The sequence below is a fragment of the Nelusetta ayraudi genome, unplaced genomic scaffold (genome assembly GCF_046127955.1).
Source record: "Nelusetta ayraudi isolate G7.1 ecotype Tasmania unplaced genomic scaffold, CSIRO-AGI_Nayr_v1 ptg000017l, whole genome shotgun sequence".
Classification (NCBI taxonomy): Eukaryota; Metazoa; Chordata; class Actinopteri; order Tetraodontiformes; family Monacanthidae; genus Nelusetta; species Nelusetta ayraudi.
In genome coordinates, this window is record NW_027466067.1 from 4,525,416 (window position 1) to 4,542,080 (window position 16,665).

At 45.7% G+C, this 16,665-nt stretch overlaps 1 protein-coding gene across 3 annotated transcripts in view; it reads right to left on the reverse strand.

The window, feature by feature from the left end:
* The window catches only part of magi3b (membrane associated guanylate kinase, WW and PDZ domain containing 3b), a 131,960-nt gene that overhangs the window by 38,100 nt on the left and 77,195 nt on the right, over nt 1–16,665 (reverse strand). For all 3 annotated transcript variants that reach the window (XM_076024887.1, XM_076024885.1, XM_076024888.1), the window contains exon 2: nt 308–424. In XM_076024887.1, coding sequence (XP_075881002.1) covers nt 308–424 — 117 coding nt within the window. The remainder of the gene's footprint in view (nt 1–307; nt 425–16,665) is intronic.

The following is a 16,665-nucleotide window of genomic DNA, read 5'->3' on the forward strand; positions in this document are numbered from 1 at the left end:
TGCCATGGTGACATTTTGTGGGTGAGTCTTTTGAAAAATGTGAGACAGAAGGATGGCGAGAGGACAATACGCGAGAAGTGCCTTTGAGTGTGTCTGTGTGTGTGCTTGCGCGTGTGTCTATGTGTTAACGGGCAGAAAAACACATTGTCAAGGCTTCTAAGTGCGTTACAATTCCAGCTCTTTCCACAAGGTGCTCGAGAAGAGAGACAAATTAAAAAAATGAAATTCCTCATTCTCCGCTTTCCTGTGCTGCTAAGGAGGCAACGGCTGGATGTAGCGACGCAGAAGTGGCAGTGCAGGAACTTACATGGGATGGTGCGCAGGTAGAGGTTGTCCCGTATGATCTGCTGGAGCTTGTGGTCCAGCGAGCCCTTCTGAAACTGCAGACTGAGGTAGTGGCGCAGGTCCGAGTTCAGCACTTTACCTGCAACGGCAAGGGAAGGAGGAGGAGGTCAGTGAATGCATCGCGGAGCTTCTCCGGAATAACTGTTAACCACGGAACGTCAAACATTGGACACCTTATTTGTGATATATTGCATTAAGAATCATGGTATAATTTATTCTGAAACACACACCAAATACCCACATGCTCCCTTCCGCATGAGCACTGTTCTGCCCAGGTCAAAACTAGATCTTGCAGCAATATGGTCCCTGGCCACACATTCTTGCTAACGATAAAAATAATAATAATAATTTTTGTTTCCTTTGATTTCTCAATATACATTTATTTCATGATAGTATTTGTACGAAAGAGGATTAGGGCCACAAGAAGAAAAAATAAATATTACAGAAAGGAGAAGTCAAAATGTTGTGAATAAAGTAAAAAAAAACTCAACGTAAAAAAGACAAAATTTCGTGAATAAAGTGGAAAATGCCAAAAACAGGTGTATCCCACAAAGTTCGCCCACAGTAATCTGGAAACTGCAAAAAACAAAGTACTCCACTAGGTTTCTATCTACCTTATTTTTGTTTCTCTTCTTGTGGCCCTAATCCTCTTCTCTATATTTGAGATTGAGTAAAATTCCAAGGGTGTCCAAAAAACCTTTTCCCACTGCTGGTATGAAAGAAGTTCTTTCACACCTACAAGGGTGCAACTTGGTGAGCTCCTGCACATGCAGCAGCCCATGAGGTGAGTCAGTTTCCACTGTAAGGCAGGTAGAACCTTCACGAAAAGCCCTGAATTGAATCTCGAGGAGAGCTTCCCGCCCAAAAACAGCTCATGAATCAGACTTTTGCAAGATCAGGGATGCACACTGCTGACATGCACAATATTATATCTACATGAAGTTAAACAGCCAAAGCGTGTGATCTCTGAGTGCCTTTTTGTCTCAGTGCGAAATGAAACCGTGAACACATGTTGCATTTTTAACTCCGTCGGACCCCCTTCAGCGACTTATGGCTGCTCTCACATCACCGCACTGTTGGCAGGTGCCGCAGGCTCATTACCTACCAACGACTGTTCCTGTGAGTCAATATTAAGCTCTGCGTGTTGATCCAGTTTGTGTTGCACGTATAACCGTGTTTTTCTTTCCATCCCCCTCAGCAAGAGCTTTTAATCGCAACGATTTCACCTCATAATTCCACTTTGATAAGGGAGGGTCAGATCGTAGCCGAGGCAGCATATGAAAGATCAAAAACTCTGATCTCCTCCGTAAAATCCCCCCATAATCACGCAACCTAAATGGATTTATTGCAGAAAGAGGTTAGGGAGGGATATTCTGTCCTCGAAAATAAAACAAAAAAAAGAAAAATGACGTGGAAAATGGGGCTGGAGATGTTTTTTTCGGATTAATCTGCATCCTGAGAACAGAAAAACAGCGGGAGGACAAACCACAGTCTGTGACATGCCGGCATCCTTTCATCTGAAGAAACAAATCTGAAGCCTGAGCCGACGGGCACCATAATCACAGCCTCCGCTGCTGCTCGACCCCCCCCCCTATCTGGAGAAACTTTTCACTAGAGCCACTCGACGCCGAAACCTAGTAAGAGCAGGCGCCGAAAAGAAATAAAAAAAATCACCTCTGCTCTCAGCTTCCAGAGGCCTTTGTAAGGGGGGGGGCATTGGAAGTTCACACCAAGTTTGAAGCTGAGGCAGACTTCAGAGCCGTCATACACAAGCGGCGGGGAAAGATTTTTTTTTTCCTTCTTCTCCTTCTTCTTCTCTGAAGAAACATGATGAGGACTTGAAAACAGAAGCAGATCTTCAGTGTCTGCCGGGCCTTTAGCTTCAGCAGTGAGCCTCGTCTCCTGACAGCCGGGGGGGGGGGGTCTGGGGTTGGGGGAGAGGGGCTTTGAAACAGTTTGACTACAGACGAGTAATCACTTTTTTTTTTTCTCTCCCAATTTCTTTTTTTTTTTCCCCGTCTCCTCCGTCTTGTGTTTGCTGCAGCACGGGACGGAACGCGGCGCTCGCCTCTGAATCACCGATCGGCGGGACTGAAGATGAGGTGGCGCCACCGCGGAGGCGTGTTCTAATAGACTGTGGGAGGGTGACAGAATAATAATGGTGAAACTTTAGTCGAGATGATGTTTTATGTTTTCCCCACCACCTCTCGCTCGAGTCAGAACAGAAGCCAACAGGCGTCACGTCGTGACACAGCAACTGTATCCCGGCTTTTATGAAGAGCCGCTACTTTGCTTGCGGATGATGTTGTTGTTGTCGCTGTTGACTCGCTTTGGGGGGAAAAGCCCCTCATGGCAAAAAAAAAGTCTTTCTGGCTCTGCTGAGGAAATCCTTCATCCCCGCAGAGCTGGCTTTTCACAATAAAAGTTGAATCTTTCTCATTTGATCCTCCTCCTCTCTTTTTTGATGCTCTACCAAGCACAGCGAGGCGACAAGAAAAATCTGGCAACTTTTGCCTCAAAACTGTCCCTGAATATCAAATTCAGCCCACACTCGAGGGACGTCAGCACAAACTACGTGCACCATATGCTCTCTAAACAAGCCGTGCAGCTTTCAAACAGGAGGCAGGAACACTGGAGGCCAGCGCAGAGTTAAATTGGTGAAAAACAGCCACGGCTACAGCAGTGAAACACCAACTTTTTTTTAGCAGCCAGGTGGAACCTTCCCAGAAATCCATTTGATATATTTCAAATATCCATTTAGGGCAGCGGTCTTTAAAGAATATTAGCAAGGTGGAAGCGCCTTCTTTTTTTTTTTTTTAACACATAACCTGGAAAGTGAACATTTTGTCAGTAAAATTCAAGCCAGATCAATCAGCTCGCTGCCAGCAGAATGAGGCAGCAACATTTGCCGCCGGCAGCAGGAGCAGAGAAAAGACTTTTGATGCCAGTTCTTTGCTCTTCTTTTAATAGGAAAAATAGTCCTAGTCTCATACAGCTGCCGCTGCCACTGTGAAATCCACACTACAGCGGCTGTAGTACAAGAGCCCGCAGTAAAACTAAACCCAGGACAGAGACTCATTCAAGGCCCTGAAGATGATTCAGATGGGAGTTTCTCAAGACGGATCTATGAAAATTTTGCCTTGCAAAGTTAATTTTTTCTTAGGGGATACATTTTTTTTTTATCTATTAATTAATCAATGATATCATTCCATCAACATACTTTGCTTTCATTAATATGGACGATTGATCAGCTCTCCTCTGCAACTTTTACTTGACATCACATCTGCAGTTCTACAAAATGAAGTTTAAACAAGTGAGGCTTTTGTAAAAGTTTGATATTATTGGTGTACAGCTGCAGTGCAGGGGATGGATGCGACCCATGTGACGCCGATTCTAAAGACAGGGGTCAAACGGAAATCAATGAAGATGGGGGCATGTCAGAATCTTGACCATGTGACCATGTGCCCCTGAGGACCGACTGCATGGATGCCGCTTGCGTCAGCGTTACTAGAACTCCAATGACTCTCTGACCATCTGCGTTCACACTTGATTACCCTCTATTTTTAAATAAAATATTCAGCAAAGTTCGTTTTTTATTCCAAGACCGCACTGAAGCTCGCTAGCCTGTGCAAAGAGCTTCTGCTGTGAATAAGGAAAGAACCACTGCAGCAGACTTGGCTGGCTTGTTAATGCCCATTAATCTCCAGTAAAACTCAGAAATCAGCAGACCAAAGTGAAAGAGAAAAAAAAAAAAAGAAAAACACTGAGGAATAACACTGACATGGAAGATTCGATCCTTTTTCCTTCTGCTGTCTGCCTCTTCTTTATTCTCCCAAAGGTCTGGAATTTTCTCTCGAGCTGTTCTTGTTGTTGTTTGTGTTGGTGCTCAGACTGGGACATCCAGTGTCCAGAAGTACACTGATGTTGTGGGATTGTAAAGTCTTTGAGATGTTGCGTATTGCAGCGTTCTCATAGCCAGTCGCCAGTTTAAACGAGACAAAGCAATAAATCCTGACAGCGTGATCCAATAACGTTGAGCATGACTACGCACTGAACTTCTGATGAGAGGCTAAAACCTCCCGCACGGCTCCTGATGAAACTCTCTTTGATGATGAAAGGACGATCCTACTGTTCTACTTTGGCGATCGTCAAGGGCACTCTTTACTTTATGCACATCCAAACACACACACACGCCCGCCCACGCGCACACACACACACCAACACACACAGTGGTTCTATAATCAGAAGCTGACGGGCCTCAGCAGTGGGTTTGTAACTGTGCGGCTAGCAGGTGTAGACTGGGCGTCTGACTGTAACAAAGCGGCTCAAGCATCACCGCTCTTCCTCCACTTGATAATAAAACGCATTAAATGCATTTACACACACACACACACACACACATATATAGAGATGGCGGCCATCACACACTGCTCTGATCTGTTCATTGTGGTACAAATACAGTGGCACAGTGCAGCCTTTGTGGCTCCCCGGGCCCTGTCAGAGGCTGTTAGTGAGGCTGTCACATCTGACTTTCTCATTCCCTCTACCCATTTTTTTTTTTGGCACATCAATGGGCCCCATTGTGACCAATCAGCCGTCCTCCTACTCACTGGGTCTCTCTCTGCAGACACCCACCAGGAAAATGCACCGTAACTGTCTTTGAACAAGATGTGACTTGCAAAATGGGGAGGATGGAGCATCATCACCTCATTTCGGGCATTTTCAATGCAGCAGATTTCAGAGCCGCAAAGCAGGGCGACAAAGCGACAGCGGAAAGTTGCAAAAATATATTTGGTGCTTGCCATTTTCAGGCAGTGGAACACAGGGATTTCTTGAACCGCCAGGAAGCATTTCTAGTACTTTCAAGACTAGATAGCTGTAACAAAAAACTGAAAATACAAAATTTCATTGAAGAGTTTTATCTACTACGACTATGAAAAAAAGTGCTCCATCCTTGTTGACTAGTAGCTGACACAGCTAGCTTGAAAAAAAGTGTCTGCTGGATTTTAGAAAAGACCCCGCGGGGAACCCCTCCCCGGAGCCTTGATGCTTGTTGTTCCCAGCTTCCAGACAGCGTGGGCGTAGCTGGGTGCTGCCAGTCAGCCAGTCAGTCAGTGATGCCTGGACCACACCTGTAGTCACCTGTCAGAGGAGTTGGAGCATCACCATTAGTATCTGGTTCCCTCCACCTCGTCTCTGGATAGACTGAAGACACTGAATCTTTGCGGTCCTGCTCCTCGTCTCACTCCTCACATGCTTCTGGACTTTAGCATCTCCGCCCCCTCTAGTACGCACTACACATCTCCGTCTTGCTGCCACCCTGAGGTTTCTTCTTTTGCCCCGTTCAGAATTTTGAAGTTTTTACTCACTCGGTTTGGGTTGTCTAAAAGGGCACAGGGTGTTGGATCTGTTGAGAATGTAATTTTCCCTATGAAGCATGATGTCAGGAAATATGACTTGGATTGAAAAAGTCAAAGGTGAAACCGGTGGTAGTTAAAGGTGGTAAGGCATTCTATGGATCAGTCAAATTCTGTCAACGAGCACTCATTTGCATTGGGGGCTCCTTGTCCAATGGATTGCACATTGCTTTTTGGCAATGTCTTATAACGACAACACGATCTGACGGGTCCAAAGTCCATCCTTTACCTCTTCTGCTAAGATGGCTAAATATGCTGTTTTCTGGATGAGATGCTGAGTTTTTTGTTTGACAAATGCACGGGTTGCTCCACTGACGTATGAGTTGTGAAAACACAGCTCTGAGTAGGTCTCAGATGGAGCTTTGGACAATCGGGCTACCAGTTTTCCAACAGGTGAGGAAGCATTGAGCTCCACTCTGAGCCTAATCAGGCAGGTCCAATGCTTCACCGCTGTGCGACTCGTGATGGAGGAGGGGGGGACGAGCAGTCGGGTCACCCTGGGAATCCCTTTAGCGCCGTGTTGGCTGCCCGGAATCAGCGGTTCTCTCCATCTCTTGAGGAGTTCAGAGAAAGAAAAAAAAAAAAGAGCCGTGTCTCACACCCCCTGTGAAGCGACAGACTGTTAACATCCTCACGCGGACCAACACCTCTCTCAGAAGCCACGGAATTAGATTAACACTGCCGGCTCCAAAACAGAACTCTCGCTCTGCGAAGAAGCCCACAAAAACGCGTCTGAGATCTGGAGTGTGAACTCGCTCGCTCCAACGACAACACGCATGTGTTCACTCTGCGAGAAGATTGCGCAACACTGGCAGCACATCATGGAGCTTGGCGGAAAGCATCTGACAGTGTAAGATTCTGAGTAACACAGAATTTTCAGTCGCTAAAAATAAATAAATAAATAATGAACTACTTATTTTTTGAAAGAAAAAAATCAGATTAGCACAGCTGCAAGAATTGGAACATTTTTCATAATTGGTCCACTTGAAATCTCTGAGAGTGGTTTGATCCCTGTCTTTTGAAGGTTGCAGTGGTGAGAAATTACTTGATTTACAAGTTTTTACAATCAAAAATCCAATTCATTTAAAGCTTAGATAGCCAATTCCAAGAAGGAGTTTGGGAGTCTGAGGAACTGGACTGGATTAAACCAGTTGTGATCGATTACTTGTGGCACCAAGTTGTACCAGTTGCTGAACATTTCTGTCTGCATGGGTACGACTTTGAAATGGATGACTAGACAAATAAGGTGAAGGAAACTGACTTTTACCAATAACATACGCTGGTTCACTATCTGACCACAAGAGTTTGTGTTTTTTTTCCTTCCAAGTCAGGTTAAGAAAGCAGTTCACTGTACAAATACAAAAGAGCGAGTAGCAGTTTAGCTGCAAGCGCAACTTTCTCCCCTTGATGGTCCGTTTGTATGGACCCAGCAGCAAACAAGCGGTTACTGTCAGGCCTTCTCCCCGAGGTATGTGGGTCATCCAATGGGAGGCCATTGCTGTCACTGGCTGACTGCGGATTAATTAACGCTCTTCTGTGAATGCGACCGTGTCACCCAGCCTGCTCAATGAGTGCGATAGGTCATAATGAGGCGAGCCGAGAAGAGAAGAGGGAATTTTGCTATGAAGAGTTTGTTAGCTATAAAACTGTGTCCGACGATACATCGTGCAGCATTGTCCAGCCGTTAAACACAGAAAAGTTTGTACTTTTACGACATCAGACCAGGTTTTGTTCAAAGTCATTGGTCACTATACCAACGCACCATCTAAAACAGTGACCTCACACTGTGCAAAGTCCAGGTTACTCTTACACATTGGGTCTCCCTCTCTGCGGATTTTTATGGCTTTATAGCAACATGATACATCACATTTTATTCTTTACTTTTTTTGATATAAAAGACATTCTTTCAGTAGCTATGCGGGGTTTTATCGGTCAAATGTGAACTTATGTCCATTAAGAACCACTGCTGTTGGATATTACCGAAACAATTTCTTCCAATGATGCATATAGCTAAAGGTGATAACTGCTCGGGAATGTTAAAAAGATCTTTGGAATATTTCACGCACAAAAGCCCGTGGCTTAGTCTGATGAAAGCAATAAAGCCTCATGAAATGAAAATATATTCATCTGTCAACAAGATATTTCCACGCAGTTGGCTTCATCTTTCGGCGTGCACAAAAAACGCAAATATGCGACCTGGAATGATTTAAATACATTTTCCATGGTGAATTATCAATATTGTCAAGGCCATTGAAGGCAACACCACACGAATTGCTGTCAAATATTTTATTCATTAACAACAGGATAAATGATGATTTAACTGATTTTCTGCAGCTTGCGCAGGGTGGGATAACAAATGAGCTGTTCCTAAAAAAAAATATATTTATATTTTGCACAGCCATTAGTGGAGGAGGAGCACTGAATTATGTTTACTACATGTTTAGAGGTCTGGCATTTTGTTGGTGGCTGTGTTGCAGGTGATCACTTTAGGAATATGTGCAGAAATGACTCGGGGTGTAAACACGGTTTGGGCTGCGGATGAGTCGCGTTTTTTTTTGGCCATGGAGAAAAGCAGAGTGGCACAGTGACATTTTAACAGCATGGCGCTGGGGATGTGGAATATTTGAAGTAACAGCAAAAAAAAAAAACGGGACATAAAAGCCGAGAAAGTCAACACTGTGGATAAAACAAATGACTTAAAAAGGCGACGGCGGCAACGCACAGGATTAGCAAAAAACAACAACAACAACAACAACAACAACAGGGTTGAAAGGAGCTCATCACACTATGGAGACTCTCTGCTGCGTGACATGAATCAGACAAATATTTTATCAAAAGAATTCTCCCGACGTGGCTTTGATTCAGACTGAAAAAATAAATAGCGGCAGCCTGCTCGGTCTTTCAGACATCCCGAAGTGACGCAAAATCAGATGCTGCAGTGGAGACCACGGTCCAGTCACCCAACCACCTTCCATCACTGACTGGGTCTGGAGCCCAGTGCAGCCTTCTGAGGGTGGAGGCCAGTTTATCGCAGGGCCACTGACAGACTAACCACCATCCACACTGACACCTCTACAGACACCTTAAAGCTTGACAGGTGCCCTAATGAAACACATGTTTACACACACACACACACACACACACACACACACACACACACACACACACACACATGCAAAGCTTTAATAAATAAAGCAAGAAGAATATGTCGCACGATCCAACGTGCAATTACTTTCAGCCCCGAAGACGAAAACCCCCCCCCACACACACACACACACACACACACACACACACACACACACACACACACACACACACACAGCCAATGAGCGAGACCATGTGATTTATTCAAAAAGCTGCTGTATTATGACGCAAAGGAATCATAAAAGTGTAATCTGGGCACTACTGTGGCCTGAAACAACGGGGTAGTCGCTACGCTTTTTTTTTTAGCTTCACCTCGTTCTGCCTCTTTGTATGTTTCTGGTTTTGTGCGCTGAGATTTTTTTTTCTTTTTTTTTTTTACCCCGAGGTGTTTCTTACACTCTCTGCTTTAAAAAAAATCCCTCTCCCTCTGCCGCTCTGCTTCACCCACACTCTCAGGCGAGGCAGACAGATGCTCGTGCGCTACCCCCCTCCTACACCGCCCCCACCCCCATTCGCCTCACCTCACAAAAAAATCTAAAAAACCTGGCCTCCTCCTCCTCCTCCTCCTCCTCCTCCTCCTCCGTATCCATCACGCCAGTGACATTTTGCCGCTGATCCTCTCCATCAGGCTCCTCTTTCCTGTGGCACTCAGTCAAACGGTGGCCGTCCCCTGACAGGCCACCATCAACCTGCAGGACTCCCTGCACCGGTCTCCCGTCCATCTCCGCTGACCTGACAGCAACACCCCTCCGTCACCCCTTTTCCATTTTTTCCCCGTCCCAACCTCTTTTGCTTCCTGTGGTCATTTTAAGGGAACAAAATTGCCCCGGGGAGGGTAGAGGGGGAAGGTGTTGAGTGATGAGTTTCCAGTGATTTTTCTTTCTTTTTCCCTCCTGCAAGGTCGGGATCGCGGGGCATCTCGGCCGATGGGGGATTCAAGAGGAAGAGCTGCAGTGCCCAGCGTATAATCTCACACCTCGACGCCGCGCTGTCAGACGAATTCTCCGTACTTATATAACCGGTGCGCGGTGTGGAAGCATGGCTGCAGGATTCTGCGTCACAGGGGCGGCCGGCGCGCGTGCTCGTGCGCGCGCCCGTCTGCTCGGCTGGCCTCGGATGCGGAAGCCGTGCAAAGTTAAACAGGCAGCGGTCCCACACGCTCCACGCACTCTGTCATTTCACCTCATTTTAAGCAGCGGGCCAGAGGTCCGCCTTAAGCAGCTTAAAGGGATGAACTGAAGGGGAAGGCGAGAAGGGGGGTAGGTGGGTGAAAAAAAAAAAAGCAAGACAAAAGAAGAAATAAATAAAAAGCCTGCAAGGTGATTAGATTCAGTTTTTAGTCACGGCTTGACAAATCAGAGCGGATTCCAAAAGCAGCAATTTCATTTCTTCCCTTTTCTTCTCTTTTTTTCCCTCGCTCTCTATTTCCGTGTTTTCGCAGAGGCAGGCATGACTGAGAGTTTTTAAAAAAATTTTTATCCCCCCTAGTTGACGTTTCACTGGAAACAAACTCAAGCTTAGGAAAAACATACACACAAAAGTCCAAATTAAACAGAGCTCCCTTGCCTGTTGCGTGGCGTGGGACACAAATCGCGCACGTTTATTTCTTCTTCTTCCGAATTGGAATCAGAATCAGAATACTTTATTCTGGGAAAATCGAGGGAAAATCTGTTTGCAACAGTGCTCCATTTAACCCCAGAAGACTGTGCATCATGCTAATAAAATAGAAGCGTGCAAAAAAATGTAGAAGAAAAGAAAAGGCTATGTACACGGCTATAAACAGTGCAAATGTAGCAGTATGAAAAAATAATCAGTCGACTGTAAACTAGTGAGTGAATGAATGTGGCAAACAGTGGTTTCACAGTGAGGACGTGTACAGCCACAGGAAGGAAAGAATGGCTCTTCTTGGAACGCTTACATAAAGACGAAAACCTGAACACCCTTTGCCCCCCCCACCTCTTTTTTCTCCCTGCCGGTGACGTGCACAGCCGCGGACGCACGTGTCGGCGTGAATGAAGGCGGCGTCGCAACGGGCGCGACCCAACGCTGTGACATCCGCGCTGAGGTGAACTGAGCACCCGCTTCCTCCTCCACCTCCTCGTCTCTGCCTCCTCCCCAGTCCATCAGCGGCCAGGAGATGGGTGGGTGAGTGGGCGGTTGGGGGTCGGGGGGTGCGGGTGACCTTCCTTTCTTCCTGCGTGAGGTGAGGGCGACTCAGCAGAACAGCGGGGGAGGAACCGGAGGGGGGGTGACATCAGCATCAGCAGCGGCAGACTCGCAGCCACTGGTGATGTGAGGAAGTTCCGACTCCCAGAGGGCCGAGGAGGGGGTGGGGGGTCGGGGGGGTAGCTGGTAGCTGGTGGAGGACGGGGGAGAAGGACGGATGACAAAAAGGAAGGAGGACGTTTGGGCGGGTTGACCAGCAGGTTGCTGAGTCGCTGTGTCGTTTGCATTTTTCTTTTGGTTTCGGGTTCACATTTCATTTATTAATTTGTTGTCTTGAAAATGTCAGTTGTCTTGCTAGCCCCCCCCCCTTTCACTTTCCTTCCCCCACGCTCTGTTTAATGAGCAGCCGATGCTGCCGCCCCCCCCCCCCCCCAACCCGCCGCCTTTTTTCATTAACACGGTCTGTTGCAGAATTGGACAGCTGGAGAATGAACTCAGGCACACATAGTCTCGCGCGCACGTTGCCATCCCATGTGTAGTTTCCCACTCAGCATCTGGCTCAGCCAACGTGTCTTCGGAACCTCGGAATAAAAAGAGCTGGCGTGCTTAAGCAAGCAACTTGCACGTAATGTTTAAAAAAAAAAGGCGAGTCTCACCCCCCCCCCCCGCTACCTGTCTGTCAATTCATTCGCTCCAATTACAAGGCCGTAAACACACCTTGCCGAAGTCATATCGTCATTCTTTGTATTTCCAACAATTCGTACAAATTACGAGATGCCTTGAGGTTGTTTTGACACCGAACAGAAATAAGAAATATCTACTGGCGAACTAAACACATCAAAGAGATCCAAGCTTCACAGCTCTATTAAATATCATTAAGGCTGAGAGTGAACACTCCTCCCAGCCATGACAAGAGACTCAAAAATATATTTAGACAGCCAAAATCCCAGTTTTAGATCTCCGACCCCCTCCCCACCCCCCCAAAAAAAATAAAAAAAATTGCCGTTGACACAACAAACACTTTAGAGGGACATCATGCATGGTTGGCGCTGTGCTGGAAGAGTTGCCACCAGAAGCGCAGTGTGCCCATGGGGAAGACATCTTTACCGTTTAAAGGGATAGTTTGAAATTGGCATCCCACCAATTTACTTCTCAGCAGGAGACGGAGGGAGGCTGCCGTTACAGTTCGTAATCCACATAAACATGCTGGAGTTTTTAGGAGTGCATGGGCCACAACTGATGAAAAAACATTTCTACGTGAAGCTCATCATCCAGGTAAGCAGAAGATTCGTGCAAACCGTCCCAAACATGGCTAGTTCCAGTAACAGCGAATTGTTAATCGTGAAGTTAGTCGCGAGCTTGCGATATTTACGAGAGGCTACGGTAGATATATTTTTGGTAACATTGGAGTACAGGACTCCTATGTGAGCCCACTGGGTGAAATTCTTCTCCTCTATCGAAGTCCAAAATGGTTACATGGATTAGAAAACGCAGGCAGAGGGGCGAGTAAAAGTGGGTCGACTTTCAAGTTTGGGCGAACTGTTACTTGAGAACTGTTGGGTGAGTTGGAATCATTTTATCAGAGCGCTCACCATGACAGCGCTCAAGTTGTATTTGAAGTGAAAGTATTTCACTGCTGGGTTAGATATCGCATATCAACAACAGAGGCATATGCAACTCATCCTTGGTTGGGAATGTGCAGCTACTACTGAACTCCACTCAGCCAAGAATATCATGCTACAAACCTTGACAGTGGTTTCATGGCCAATTCTTATAAATCTTGCCACTTGCAGATGAATTCTTTATCTGAACATCATCAGTGACCTCAGATCATCTTGATTTGTTCCAAACAGTCTTTTTCTATGCAGTTTTTTGCCTGTATTCTGCAATGTTTTAGAATGGCTATTTTAACCTGAGGTGCATTTTTTTTTTTTTTTTTGTTAGCAACCCCCTTCTGTTTTTAGCTGTTCCCCATGTAAAACTACATCATCCACAATTGCACGCAGACACTGTTCCCGCTGCACAGAAACCAATTTTCAAGTTGTATCTAAAGAAACAAGAGTGTCTCAAGTGAGTTGTGTTGTTCCCAGCCGTTGGGACGGTCTCTGTAATCCCGAGCTTGTTGTCAATTCCTCTCTCAGTAAAAGTGAAGTCATGTTTTTTTTTTTTTTTTTTTCTTGGTGGAGCTCGAGCCTCGCCAGAACATTTTCAATTATTAAACACTGGAGAAAACAGTAAGAAAGGGTACGTATTAGCCACTGAAATGAGGTGGAAACCGACCAACACACTTAGCAAGTGTGGAACACAAGACAAAAGCCTGATTCCTAATCTGCTACATCCTCCACTGGCCTAATGGCACAGCGTGTTGTTCTCTCTAAAATGTCACAGCAAGGCACTTAAGCCACAAGTGTATGGCAATGGGCTCCGGGAAACACACACTAGGCAACTCTCTAAGTGAGAAAAGGGCAGTGGTAACCTCTGAAGGAGCTTGGAATGCTGGGATTTCCAATTAAATCTTTCAGATCCACCTTGAAAAGCTCCCATCAGAGTTACTTTTGCATGGTCGTAGCATGACTGGACCAAAAAAGGGCCGTCGGAGTTATGAATTATATCAAATGGATTCGGGAAACAAGGCAGTGTGCACATAATTTGGTGGTCCGTCAGGTTAAATGACTGGTAATATATTTAATATTTACTAAATAACCTTTAATGTGTTTATTTCATTGTGATATTTCATTTTTTTGGGTTTCTGTCAGATTGTTAATGCTAACAGCTATCTTGTCCCTGTCAATTGCGATCATTCTGTGAGTGCCAGGGCTGCACTATATCCATTTTAAGGGGTAAAAGGAAAAACAAACAAAAACCAATATAGGTAAATATTAATGGCTGTATAACAGTATGTATGTGAAAGGGGCAACTAAGTACAAATTTTAGGGACTCTTTTTTAATCCCTCTTGCTGTCGTAGTCGCTGTATCGACTGACAGCCAATAGTGTAAATTGCAAAGTGAGTGTGCAGGCCGTCAACGGGTGGAAGGAAAGTGAAAGGAAGCTTTGGGTCTTTCTGGGTCTTACTGAGTGATGGATTCAGTCACGAAGGAGGATCATACTGTTTTTAATTCAGCTGCCAAAAAGATAAGCTTGAAATAGAGCCGTAACTGTTGCTGTGGTAATGAGATGTGCCGGATTTTTCTTTCCTTTTTTTTTTTTACTTAGACTTGCAGATTTTTGCAGAGGAACAAAGCGACACAACAGCGAGACGGAGCGTGTGCCACAGCTCAGAAGGAGCAAGAGATCCGTGCACCACTCAGCACTTTCGAGTGCCCTATTACGCAGAACATTTCAGTGTGCATCCATTAAGAGACGCCTCTCAAGGTCCGACGGAAGGACGAGATGATGCGGACACGTCAGTCAACCTACAAAGGGTCGACAAAAGGTGCAGCTCGCGGCGTTATGCTGCTCTACAGGCCTCCGGTTCCTCTTCCACTCTCTCCTTTTGTCTGCCTGGTCTGTCCTTTCCAGCACGGCGCTCCATCACCAGCGTGTTATTGTTGAGTGCGCAAAGAGCATCCTGGGGGCAGCGGGACGTCTTTTGAAAGAGCACCGCACAAAGGGGGGACTTCCGACTCTTCGATGCACGAACACTTTTACCGTCGCTGCGGCCAGTCCACCTTGAAGGGGATGCACCAGCTGCTTGCAACATGCAGCCCAAACGGTCAAAGAAAAAAAACATGAGACCTCGCCGGGTTCCACGAATGAGAAGTTTTTACAATGCCGCCGACTTTTGCTGCCCTTTTAACTCAGACTTCATTTCTCACGGCATAGCAGACTCTCAGAAGGCCGCACAGCTCGCTCCATCCATTCTCAGGGCATTTTCAGTCATAAAGCCGCGTGTGAGTGAGTAGACTGCAAACCACGACGGTGGACGTCCTTAATGTGGCTTGTGCTCATGATGGATGAACTTACTCAAGGGTTCTTCATCAAAATGTCGATATGACCCAGCAATCATGTAATCAGTGAAGCCATGTGTGCTCTTGTCATTGTCGTTCTGTTTGTGCAGCTCCATAAAAGAATGTCTTGTGTGCCGGCGTGCAATGTTTGGTTATGTTCCGGTCTGCTTCCTTGATATGTCACCTACTACTGGTCTGACACGCATCCTGCAGGACTCTCGGCTAGAGCTAAGACCTTATAGCTGAAGCCTTGAGTCAGATGATCAATAAAGTTCCTCAGGGGGAATTTTCAGCCTGGATTTCTCATTCATTTCATTTTAAAGTGACTTTCCAACATTCCATATACAAGAATAATACTATTTGGTTAGTGGACTGTCGTGTTTTCTTTCACATATCTGCAACTGATGGAAAGGTTAACATCCGATTACTTCCTCACCCCTTGACACATTATCTATGGTTCACCACCTGCTAGCTGTTTACATAATGTTCTATTTGTGATTTTTCCTCCTTTTGTGATTCAAATTTTGTATGTATTTCATATGTGCAGAATGATATTTTTATCTTCTTTTCATCTTTGTTTATAGCAATTAAAGCTAAATAGCAAAAATAACATATTGAAGTAAGTAAAAAAAAAAGGTACAAAGCAATTTATCTAAAGTGTTTTATCATGCGTGTCTGTTGCATGTGGTGCTGGTGCTGGTCAGACGTGTGCACTCGGCAGTGCAGCCGAGGGAGAACTGAGGTGAGGGGTTCGCCACGAGATATCCTCAGGATAATGATGTCGATTCCAATAACAGGCCTCGCTCAGTGCACACTCACCGTGCGGAATCCTAATCCTGGGCTCTAATCCAGCAGACTGAGACGACCCCGAGAGCCTGTTAGCACAATAGGAGCGATGAAAAGGACGGCTCAAGAAACTTCCCCACAGTGTTCCTGACAGGGCCCTGAGATTGCATCAGTATGGACACCGAGGAAAATGAAGGGAACGTGGATGTTCGCCAAGGCCTCCTCTGCCATGCACCAACTGGTTGCAACATGCAACCCATGATGAGACAAAGTGATTGGAGTTAATCTCGGGTGCAAGACCTCGTTCACTTGTGCAGACACTTGGTTGAGGCATTCGTTTGGATGGTTATCAACCCATAAAAACCACTCGCACTATGTTTTACACAAAGAGAAAAAAGGCGTCTGTGGATCTGAGTGATTAGAGGGAAATTCCATTGAATCTGGACCCCTGGATGACTTTATTTTAGAGAGATGGACATAGTAATTGTTGTTTTCCTTGGACTGCTTCTGCAATGCAGTGTCTTAGCACTTATGGTTTCCTGCTGCACTGAAGGATGTGGTTGACGGGTGATATTGTTTTGATCAACTGCTCCTGCTGAGGATCCTGTGATTCCCAGCAGAACATAGTGTGTCCGATGATTCATTTCAGCTGTCTGTCCTTTTACCATTCAGCTGCTCGGAAAGGATACAGACGTAAAATTTTGTCAGTGGTTGAAGGGTGATAATAATGAAATCGTCATCTCTTGAGAATCCTGGACCCTCACACTAAGTTCATTAGTGAGGGTTCAAGGAAGATCTCAGCAACTGTAGAACATTTGAAACTCGGGTCTAAAAATTTGAAAGCAAAAAAGCCTCCTGG